This window comes from Vanessa atalanta, chromosome 25 (genome assembly GCF_905147765.1).
Source record: "Vanessa atalanta chromosome 25, ilVanAtal1.2, whole genome shotgun sequence".
Lineage (NCBI taxonomy): Eukaryota > Metazoa > Arthropoda > Insecta > Lepidoptera > Nymphalidae > Vanessa > Vanessa atalanta.
Window position 1 is genome coordinate 4,960,961 of NC_061895.1, and position 12,968 is coordinate 4,973,928.

A 12,968-nucleotide genomic window follows, 5' to 3' on the forward strand; every position below is an offset into this window, starting at 1 on the left:
TAAAGGTTTATTGTCGAAGACGGAATATACAAGCAAATATACTCCTAAAGTCAAACGTCTTAAGACTGAAATCTCTGTAACCGTTAATAAAGCCTATTTCTAAAATAGGAGGTTTACCAGCTTAGCTGAAACCTCACCTTGCAGTTTCGAACAACAAACTTTAAACTAAACGTTCTGTAACAAGTTCTGTACCTTGCATTCATCTTCCCAAGATGAAAAACAGTTTTTTTTAAGAAATCTTTATTAAATAACTAAATTAAACTATAAATAAAACTCTTCATTATCAATTATTTTAAAATAAAAATGAAAATATATTATAAGCAATATTTACGGAACGTGTCTAGAAAACACAGTCGTATCGTGTACTAATATTTAGCATCGCGATTATCAAGCGATAGTCACGACTTTATAGAAAGTTCGCGAAAACCACCGCAGACTACAATTTGAATAATATAATACCTGATCTTCTGAGATATACAATAGTGTTTAGAGAGGAAATAGAACGGAACGTCGTTGTTAAAATTAGGCCGGCTATAATTTATCTTACAATGTAACTGAATTGCCAGCGTCATTACACGTATTAGGCAAAGCAACTTGCTCCTGGATTAGATAGATTAACTTAATTTTATATGAAATATAAAAGTCAGTCAAGTTAAACAAAAGGGTCACCTGATGGTCACCACCGCCCATAGACATTGACGCCTAATTAGAAGTGGCAATTGTGGCTGCTGTTGCAGTGGCTTACTCATCACGCAACACACACAACACAACAACACTATTGCTGTTTGGTGGCTGAATATCTGTCGTACCTATCCAGACAGGTTTGCACAAAGCCGAGTATCTTATCAATCTACTCTCAAAATAATAAATGGGGGGCATGAATCGCTATCATTATTGCAACACTGACGATATATAGTTTGTTATAACTATAACAGTAATTGTTCCGACAGAGATTAGTTTAACTTTACACAAATTTAATTCTTCAACTCATTACTTCATTTAACGTATTTAGTTAATTTTTACTTGCTTTATGTTATTTTTATCGTTAATCATAGCTGATGTCTATCATTTTTATTATTAATAAACTGATTATATAATATCTAGAAAAATATTTTACAAAATTGCATCTGTTCATTTGCATAAACATAAACTTCCAACGAGTAACAACTTGCCCTAGAGACTCCAAACGAAGGAACTGACAATTAATTCCAAACAACGTCTAAAATGATAAGGGTAATTCACTTATAGAAGAAACTCGATATTTCTTTAAATATAAACGTACACAAAATCGACATATTAATAAAAACATAATGACTTAAATATAACACTTAATTATTACAATACATACGTTACTTGTGAGTGACGATTCAAAAGTGACTTTAGTACACAGTTGGGCTATAGTAACCTCTCCTGTTAATTAAGAGCTTAATCCACGAAGCAGCTCAACTCCAGCTTGATGCTGAATTACATGCAACTACCCTAACGATGGTTTCCTTCCCCGATAAAGACGAGATTAATTTGCACGTGTAATCTCAGTTGTGTTTGCCCGGATTGAAACGCCTGATCTTCACTTACGGATCGGAACGAGACAATAAGAAGAAAGATAAATTTAAATGTTATAGTTACGTTAATGTTATTAAATAAAACAGCAAAGGTATAGCCCGAGCATTAGCAATAAACTCGTTATGAAATTTTGGTTCAGTTAATTACAGTTCTGTTACAAATTGAAACCGTCATAATGAAATAGTTCACCGTATATAGGTAGCCTTCCAATACACGTGCAATGAACGCCCACGTGAAGTTCGACCTAGCATACCAAAAACTGGAAAGCTAAATTGGAATACAAGTTAAATGCGAATTCTATTGCAGGGAATTCACGGTAACATTTACTAATTTATATGTCAAATACATATAGTAAAATATAGTGAGAAAAAGCATACAAACAATGACATATTATATCTGATCAAGAGTTACAGAGCTACGTTTTAAGGTGGCTTTAATGTATAAGTTTACGTCCGCTATTTGGAAAGGGGGGAAGATGTTAGGTATCCAGTCTTTTTATGTCCCCTTATATGTGAAAAGTTTCACAATTATCAGTTGACTAGTTTAGACGTAAAACGTAACGGACAAACAAATCAATTCTTTCATAGCCTATTCTAATGGAAGTAGGAAAAAAGGTAAACAAACCTTAGATTTACGTATTTCATGCGATTTGCTAATAACTCAGCTATATTGTGCACTACTAAGAGTTTATGATTAATATATCTTTATTTATAATACAACACTATAACACTGATTTCCACTTTAATTTTAACCCTAAAATATCGATAACAGTTTCGTCGACTTTCAAACTGCCATTTTTTCGCAAATCCATAGTGAATATCATAGATTAGTCAAGCTCTCGACCAATGATATCGCGTCAATTTGCTGTCAAATTTTGTTTATTTGGCTTATCTCTTGTGGTTGGAATAAAGTATACGCATTTATAATATTCGTTAGGATTTTGGTTCGAAGTGTCCCATAGACTTATTATTACTATCTCTGTCAGACACCCTATAATAGTTGACATTGATTTATGTAACATACCATGTAGGTACAGCAGTAAAACTAGACAATATTTATTAAAGTAAAGTAACATTGCGTTAAAGAGCTCTCTTAATGAAAATATTTGAAGCTTCTTCAATATGGTTTGATACACATGTGATAGAATTTCATCCTTCATATAACTTTCCTTACGATGTTTTCTTTAACAGAGCATGATATGAATTATAAAACACACAATTATCTCATCATTAGAAAGGAAGAATGGCTAAAGCGCCAAAATTGTACTGTTGGGAAATGAGGTTTACTAACTATGGTTTAAAATTCATTTTCCAAAAGTATCATTATGGCACTATAGCTTTTCCTTCCACTGTTCAGTTTCCACTGACAATGTGATAATACAGATGTACTTGTCCGGTTTAAAAACCGAGATCCGGTATTCACGTGTCAATACTAGGTCTTTATAAATCAAAATAAAATTTATATTTCAATGCCACTAGAAAATTTACAACAAATACACGCGGGAGTTTACAGCGAAAATATTTGCTAAAGTATGGCGCAGAAACGTTTCGCTGTTTTTCGATTTCGCTTTGTTTCAACGAAAATATGTTCTCAACAATTCATTATAAAAGCATTCTTTTTATATATGACTCATTGTCGCTTGCGGCTTCGCTCGTGTATTAGGGGTTGGTCAATTTTATCAAATTACATAGAATTCGGTTTAGTGGTTTGGTCTAAAAACAGACATACAGACAGAATTAGTCTAGATTAAGACGATTATTTTAATGAAACATTATTAATAATCTAATATAATTGGACAATATCACATATATTACTCTGATCCCAATGTAAGCAGCTAAAGCACTTGTGTTATGGAAAATCAGAAGTAACGACGGTACCAACGGTGGACCATTGTAGGATATAATTACTTAAAAACTTAACAATACAAAAATCTTTAGACAGATATATTTTGTTTATCTTTCGATAAAAACCATACAAACTATAACGAACCCGCTTGATCGATTAAGTATCCATTCATATGTAAACAATAGAAGCTTAAACACTGCTAACTATGAAACTTCGAGCTGATATTGGAAATCACTAAACTGAAAAACCCAATCACGAAGAAGTTTGAACTGAGGATCTCGGACCTGTAGCCTTATAAGTATAAAAATCCAAAATTAATTTTGCCGTTTTGTCGAATAAAATACAAATTTTATAAAATAGTTCACAGGTATCTTTGTAAACGTGTTGTTGCGGCCTGCCTCCTGCCTTCATGAACGTGTGAGTCGTTTTTTGTTTTGTGCCGCTAGTGGAATTGTTCGTTTTTGTTTATATAAATGTAATGTAACTTGTGAGCTAATATAAATCGCCTTCATTAAGTTATCTAACAAGAGTTTTATTGAAATACTGCATAATTCCAATAAGGTTCTTCTCAGGTCTTAGGAGCGTCTCTCCGAATTTTTGGTTCATTTTCCTTCTTGACAATCAATAAGTAAAATTGTTTTTATATTTAATAAAGAGTTTCGACTTTCATTTAATTTTGGAATAAAGTCATTAAAATGTTTACCAAGCCGAATTGTTTATCGAGATCATTCGAAACATTTATGATTTTCGATTATAACGACGATAAGCCATCCTTTAATCAGTTCTCAGAGTTGAAAACGTAATTTAAGTTAATTTATCAAACAGTATAACTTTCGAATAATATCAGATATAATCCGAGGTAATGTTACAGAGATTTCGCTCATTCCCATTTACCGTTTCGATCCGTATTTGTATACTAGCTATTTACGTTTACTTTGAAGATCAAATGAATGCGGTTCGGTATATATTAGCTTTTATATGATAATGTGGCGTTAATATGATTTAAATTATACATTTGTTTCTATGTTAATTGCCTTTTATTAGTTTATTTCACTGTTTGCATAATATTAAGTAACTCTTCCGTCGTCACAATTATTAGCGTCAGAACATTTATACAATTTAAATATTATCGAAGCAAAATGTATGTTATAATTTTCGTTGTATAATGCTACTGTTAGCGGTTTATTATCATTATTATTTATATTATGAATGAAAATATTTCTTTTTGATGTGGTATTACCGTTAGATGCAACGTTATATGCACTAGCTGTATTTACAAGTAATGAAGCCCAAATAATGGAGCATATTATTCTCATGGTAAACGTAACGTCTAACGTTAACGTAATGTCTATGGGATGAGGTGGCTTACCATCAGATGGCCTATTTGCCCGTCCGTCTAATTATACCATAAGATATACAAAGAGCCAAAATAAATTTTGTAAGTGATCACAACCGCCAACAAACGTAGGCGTAAGAAATATTAACCAATTAGATCAAATCTACAATCAAACGCTTAATTACCGCACCGTACTCGACCAATGAGCTCAACTAATCGCTTTTACACAATTGGCTTGTTAGTGCTCTAATGTTAAATTAAAATCAATGTTAACAATGACTTTTCGCAACTCACTCGCCCTCGCTATACCGGTCGCCAATTTATATGTAACACACTTATGTTTGTTGGAGCGGAGCCAAAATAGAACCTTGCGGTATGCCCAACGTTGAAAATTCGATGCTACGGTTTAAACTCTGCAGCATTATTTTTAGAACGGGAGGGAACTCAAAGGGAACACTTATAACATTTGGATAAGTTATTAAAATTCATATATAAATTTCGCTAACCAGTTGAAACATTACAATATTTATTATTATTAACTTAAAAAAGGAACATTAAGAATGTACATATTATACATTAAACTATATCAATTCAAAATGCTGCTAGCTTTCTTGTCACCATTCCACGCGGTCCAGACTTATGTAGTAACTATTTTTAATTCATATTTGTATATATTTAAGGACATAATGTTAGTAATTCTTATGTAAATAAAAATTAAATAAGTACACAACATTCATAACATACCATACGAAATGAAAATGTGATTAAACATTTTGCTCTAGGTACTAAGTACAGTTTGTAAATGTCTCATTAAGATTATCCCCCCCTTATTTTGAAGAGAAGAATATTTCTAACTTATTGAACACGCATGTGGCAGATTTTCATCTGGCAAAATCACACCGCTTCGAATTCGCCATCTTCGATAATAATTAATCACGCGTTCTAACTATTAGTCAATCTAGATTCTATATAGAAACATCACTATAAACATGAAAACATTTAAGCTTTAACAACTGGAAATGTAACTTAGAATATCCTAGCATATAAATATAAATTTGGATTCGGTTTTTCCACGAGGCGGCCGCAATTAAAACGATTTTAGGTCAGGTTGGGGATGTTTCATTAAAATACTGAAACATTAAAATTTAAACTTAAAAAACTTGCACGAATAAAAATAAAACTCAGTTTTATAGAGTCCCCGTGATTGCACAGTGGGTAGAAGATTTTAATCTTATCGAAAATTTGTGTTTAACATTATTTGGGTGATCAACGATGCTCTTAGTCGAAAAGTAAGAAATATTACTTAAATTTCTTTTATACAATAACGAATACAAGGAACGATGTATGTGATCGTATACTTTTAAAAAAGGTTTCGCTAGTAATTCATTAAGGATCAACAAACTTTCCAAAAGTTCATCACTCCGGCCTATTTAGGGCACTTGCTAAGTATCGCGAGTGCAGTTTATTTGTCAAATGGAGCGAGACATCCCTTCCATTGTTACTAGTGGGGGTGGGCCTCTATTCAGTTGCACAGACTTGATTAATACGGATGAATGCACCCGCTCGGTGCAGGAACGACCTAGTTTCAGTAGAAAAAATAGTCGGTTATTAAAATGGGCAACGTTTGTGAGAATGAGATTGCCTGGTTTGACGAAATGGGTTGCGGCTTTCGTTTTTAACGATTTCATTCTAGTGGATGAAAGCGAATTGCTTTTCTAGAACTTTGTTGGATGTATATTTCTTTTTTTTTCAATCGGATTTCGTAGATTGAGTTACAGTGTGTGTTTTAATCGAAGTTGGCAATTTCAGTGTTCGAATGGTTACAATACAATCGTAGAAAATGCTATTACGTTGGTTTTTTCGTTAATACAGACGAAACGAATATAACTTTTATTAGTTTTACTAGTATATTTCATTAGTTTATTGAAAAAAATTTAAATATTATATAATCTGCTTGTTTACCAAAAATTGCGAAATCTTCTAAAAAATAAATTCCGAAATTTCCAAATAAAGTTATCTGTAATTAATCATGTAACTTACATTTATAAATTAAACATTCAAAATTCACAACCAAAACTTATGGTCGTATCACATCAATTACACTTACCCGTAATCAGGCCTTTGACAGAACCAGGACCTTGTTAGCTTTGCAGCTTCAAGGAGAACTCCACCAATATCACTGATCCTCATGCCAGGACAACAGCATCCATCGCTGTCACCTTCACCCACTAACACAACACGAGACTCGGACTTCGCCACTTTGAACTATTAATAATTATATCGACCACCGATTTATTCCAATTTTTTTGTTTTAATTTCAGTAATGTATCATTGTAAATTTTTGACACTTAACTTTTCGAATTGAACCGCACACTGTTCTCTTCTGTACACATTTCACAATTAGATTAAAGTTAACTCCAATAGCATTTACCGAACTAGAAAGAGAAAATTAATTTAGCCATAATTCAAAACGAATTTTCTATTACTCAAATAGCGGCAATTATATGTATAACCGAAAGTAGTAATAATTCATTTTAATGCACATTTACTGAGAAACACACAAATTATCAAATTTCCGTCAACCTAAATGTTTAACGACGAGGTCATAATGTATATTACTACAACGCAATTAACAGAAATGACCAATATACAGTTGATACAGTATGTCAAAGGGAGTTAACATGACGATTATATTAATCATTGATAACTAGCTTAAACCCTGTAAGCTTTGAAATAACTCTAAAAAATAAAATAAGAAATTGAAAAAAATTATTACATGTCAGTAAACATGTAAGTATCAATGACCATTGTAGAAACAAAAGAAGTCCCATAAGGGAAAAATAGATTAAGATCGTTCACTATTTAAAAACAAATATTCGAAAAAAGAAACAATCTTAAAGTAATAAAGAAAAACAAACACAAAAAATGAAAGCAATGTTATTATGAGCAATTTGAGCAATAATAGAGAGGAAAGTACAATGACTAAGCTGAACACATCAGATTTACATTACCATATAAATACTGATATCAAGAAGGCTAAGACATCAATCATCGAGATCATTTGTATGACATATCCGTGACTGGTTGGATATACTGACCGACTTGGTAACGATATGCGGAATCAAAGATCTTTGTTATGACAACGTCAGTTCACAAAACAATACTTGAACTGGAAACGGGACGAGGTTTGAATGAGATTATAAATCGTCTGCTTCGAGACGAACGACGCCAAAACTCGTACAAAGTAAGTAATTCGTGATAATAAATTCTAATAATTGGTTTTATTTTTTTATCTATATTTTTGAAAGTATACAGAATAACTTCCATAAGTCAAGTCAAGCTAGGAAAACATAATAACTTAGCGATACCAGCGGACGAAAATAATGGTATATTTTTGATAGATAAAATAGATATCAAAAAATTTCTGCATAAATTTGGACCACTAACAAACAATCTCATAAGTTAATTCAAGTTAGGTAAATATATATTAAAATTATTACTTCAGCAGACGATACCGATGTAAAAATTTTGGCAACAACAACAAATTATCTTACAAAACGTTTAAAAGTACTTCTTATAAAACTCATCCTATTTTATTTATAAATAACGGTACCAAATATAAAGTTTTTTTTTTAAAATGTTATTATGTGATATTGTTATGCGTTACGAATCTTATGAGACCAATTATTATAGATTTATGAACAGTATTTCTAAGGCATAAACGCTTACCATATTTGTTCAAGCCACATCGTAATTATGTCATCTTAGAGCATATAGCGAAATGATGTCATTGTTGTCATACATCCATACATTATAAAAATAACGTTTATCTTCGTCAAATGAGTCCGTGTAAGTTATTAACAAAAAAATGGCGCGTATTTTTTGAAACTTTGAAGGCATTACTAATGTTTTCAATCAGTTAACATATACTATTATTGATTCGTTTAACTTTACAACATAAATATTGCTTAATATTTATGGAATCATGATGATCAACAAAAAAGTGATTGTAGCCATGACGAGCGATTAAAAAAAACTTACAGATTCACAAGAATTATACCTAAGCCAAATAAAAGCGTCTACGTTGTAAAAAAGAAACGTCATAGAACTGAATTCATTTCAGACACAGATGACATTAATAAAAATTCTGGGACAGTATAAATGGTGTAATATTTCTCAGCGAGATAATCTTTCAATGTCATCATTCACACGATGGTTTCGATTACTTTGTATTAAATATCTGTGGACCATTTAAAAGTAAATATTAATTAGAAACTTGACATTACGAGATACGCGGTAGTCGTTTCGGAAACATGAGACTGACAACTTGGAACCAAATTTTTTTACAATCAAGATAAAAAAAGTATAAATATATCTCAAGATATGTAGTTTATAAATATCTCAATGCTCAACTAAGAACCTCCTTTTGAGGGGATATTTTGGATGCTATTTCACCAATCCTGGGTTTTTGATCCGATACATGTAGTTTTCCTCACGATATTTGTCTTCAACGCCGTAACAGTTATATAGAAAAATATGAATGGTGATATATCTTTGTGCAAGCCCGTCTGGGTAGGTACCACCCACTCGTTATATGTTTTACCGTCAAAAATCTCTACTTAGTAATGTGTTCCAGTTAGTAGGGTGAGTGAGCCAGTGTAACTACAGATACAAAGGCATAACAAGTAAGGAATGGTTAAAATTTCTTACGGCGTCGACCTACGTTCCAATTAATATATATTCTATTCAAGTCGAACCGACTTCTACAACTTTACAACGTTATATCAAAGAGATATGCCACTTCTATACATGTTAATGCTACAAACGAAATTCGTCAATCGATATAGAAGTTATAGGTAGATCTGTTAATAGACTACATATTTGCATTTAACACTTGAGGCCGCAGTGTTTACACAAACGGTGATAATATTATACACAAACGCAAACACTAAACAACGGTCATTTGACAAGAGTAAAAACTTGCTATCCTTATTGGCAGCACTCATTAGAAAGAGATAAAAATTGTTTAAATATTGATGAACTGTGCGATAGATTAGAATGTTCTGGCGATGTGCGAAAATGGGGTCAAGATTATATACATTAACCAATAAAAAATAAAAAAAAACTTTTTTAAATTTTATTTACACTGACACTTCTATCGATATAAAAGTCTTAAGCAATGAAGGGTCAAACTGTAAACACGCAAGTATAAACATAATAATTAGAACGGAACATGCTTTAAATGAATTTTCATAAGAAACATGGTGACTGCGTGTTCGACCAGGAAGATTGAGGCGTTTAATTTGTGTTTATATTTCATCTCGTGCCTGGCAATGAAGGAAAACATACAGGTATATATACAAAACCCCTATTGGGTAACCCTATCATACTCAAGATGAGAGGAGGATTTGACCCAGCAGTGGGACATTCACTGACTGTTATTACGTATTCTGTAAAAATACAATACTATAGTAATAGTAAGCGTATTCGCGTAGTAAGCGTATTTTGCAAGCAAAGATCAATTCCAAAGGTCTATAAACGACCTTCTCAATTAACCAAGGTTTCATCTAAATCCTGTCTAAGTTATAACCGGATACAACTGGTTTTGAGCAGATAAAAATATGCAGATTTCTTTTTCGATTTTACTATGAAACATTTCAGTAGTTATAATATTTTATGTTTATTTAGTATTTACTAGCTGCTTTGTGCGAGTTCGATCGCAAATTCTGTAATCCCGTAGGTCCCAGGATATTTCAATGTTATCAGTTCACTAGCCGAACATAGAAACACAGAGTTACTTTCGAATTTAAAATCTATATGTATCGTATAAAAGCGAAATACCACTCACTTATTAATAACGAAATCTTAGGATTATAAGAAACTCCATCCCTAAGGAGCTAAACGGGGGCTGGAAGATAGTGTTTTATAAATTTCGCGCGGGTAAAGCCGCAGGTTTAGCGAGTATTAGTATATAAGACAATGATCCCATCGTTGATTTATTTGAAATAAGCTATAAATTATGTATATTATAAGAGTTGTATTTAAGGAAAAATTTATTGTTAAATAAAAATAATAAAAGATAACTTGAACATAAAAATTAACAATTCCTCATTATTTCTTATCAGCGTAAAATTGCTTATTTTATATGTTCATTTTCATTAATAATAATTATGTAAGTACCTACAAAAATTACTACCGTGTGATATGTAACAACGAAATTTAAGAATAAACTGCAATATCAAAATTATTCCGCAATACTGAAGGTTAAATGTTATAATAATTTTATTTAAAGTAGTTTTTTATTTAGGAAAATACAAGCTTATCAGTTAAACGCGTTTTGTTTATATCTTGGAACAAACGTAATCGAACACGCCAGTCGCCAGTACTGGCCGGAGATGTCGCTGCCTTACACTAACCGAGGCCATGAAAAAGTAAACTTAATAACCATACAGATAGAATATAAAACCGAATAACGGAAAACCTTTTCATTTTATCCACTCAAGGAAATAAGATTTATAATTCAAATATCAATAAAGTACATTTTACGTTACACACACAAAATAAACAACAATTAATAAAGTTATTTTCGTAATATAAATAAAATTACACGTAAAGGTTATTGCCGATCTCTGGATTCAATATTTGTTTTTTGTTTTCGAAAATAAAACAATTTAATACTTTGAATCCTATATTAAGGCATAGATTTCACGTACAATAAAATCTAAAATAAATTTCAATTAGTCCGAACCAAAAGTCATGTCAGTCGGTTGTACGCAATCTAGCGGCGAGCTACAACAAAGTGATGATAACTTTGATTACTTATTTGTCTAGATAGACTGTCAAACCTGAGAACGCGTCAATAAAAAGTAGTAAATGACGTATGACGAACACACTAGTATGACGTATGGCGAGCGTAGCTGTCACGCACACCAAGATAATGAAGTTGTCTCCTTTATTTTAGTTGTTTTGTGTCGAACCCTAATAAGTGAATAGTATAAAAAATAAAGAAATAAAATATATTAAATCTCAAACATATATAGATTATTTAGGATTTATAAACACAGCGCTATACGTGGGACTGAAGTTTCTCGTGTGAATATAAATCACAATAGAAAATCCATTGAAATAAATTCTCTTAAATTATTAACTCCACTGAAAAACCTAGACAATTGCCATAATCTGTGATTTGATAAAACAATGTAATTCTTGTCGTAGCGTTTGTTTTCCCGCGTCTTTCGAATTTTGAAATCCGAAAACGGTCAGCTAAGATTTTGACATTCATTCGAAAAATTCGTTGTGCTAAGTGATTTTTATCTTCCGCATACCTACACCTTATACCATCTCATTCACAAATGCTCGGTTACTATAATATATTAAAAAACAATTCGTTTTGCTTAGAGATAGTAGAACTCCTCACGAGACTTCCATTGATTACCTCCTTCGGATCAGAAGACAACAAAACACACACCTCTATTATAATTTATAACATCACAATAAAGGCATGTGTATCAAAAATAAAAAAAACGATAACACTATCAATTTAAAAATAACCGTCATCAATAAACCATCACGTGCATAATTAATGTTTATAACGACTTTCCTGTTTGGTATCTTAACATATTTTTTTCATTATCGGCCTATTTACATTATTATGAATAATATTTTTTTTTATTTTCTTGTCCCACGCAAAGGTCGAGTTTGATTCGGACCATTGGGCCATGATCTCAATAAACGTCGTAGTAGTCAGAAATAATAATATAATTAGATTTAATTATTTCTGACTAAATGTTTTGAGTTGAATAATCCTATTAATATTATTAAATGTTTAATTCGAATGTTTCTTATTTTTGGTACACAATCACACAAAAACGATTTTACGCTATTAGAAGGGAATTGACATAATTTATAGACTGACTTAATAATGTTTGACTTTAAAGACTCGAATCGTTTATTCGCCTCGTTTATTCGTTCTATACCCTCGCCTACAGCGGGTGAAGCAACTTTAGTAGGTAATACATGTATTTCGAAAATAAAATACCAATTCTGTATGTTCTATATCTCTATATTATATATATTATATTATTATATATATTTCTAAAGAGTAGTTTGTCTATTAAAACTAAATCAAAATATACTTTACTCAAGTTGGCTTTTACGAATACAAGCACTTTTAATCATTAATTTTAAAACCACCGGTTCAATTCCTAAGTCTTTCAAGATAAAA

General features: G+C 31.6%; 1 protein-coding gene across 5 annotated transcripts in view; it reads right to left on the bottom strand.

Annotated features, from left to right (window-relative positions):
- Positions 1-12,968, bottom strand: part of LOC125073808 (IQ motif and SEC7 domain-containing protein 2) — a 175,099-nt gene that overhangs the window by 28,479 nt on the left and 133,652 nt on the right. Inside the window, exon 2 of one of the 5 annotated variants that reach the window (XM_047684869.1) lies at positions 6,852-7,127. The exons of 3 other annotated variants lie outside the window; for them this stretch is intronic. In XM_047684869.1, the coding sequence (XP_047540825.1) occupies positions 6,852-6,934 (83 nt within the window). In that variant the 5' untranslated portion in view covers positions 6,935-7,127. Of the gene's footprint in view, positions 1-6,851; positions 7,180-12,968 lie in introns of all 5 variants that reach the window. One more of the 5 variants, XM_047684868.1, reaches the window with a different exon arrangement.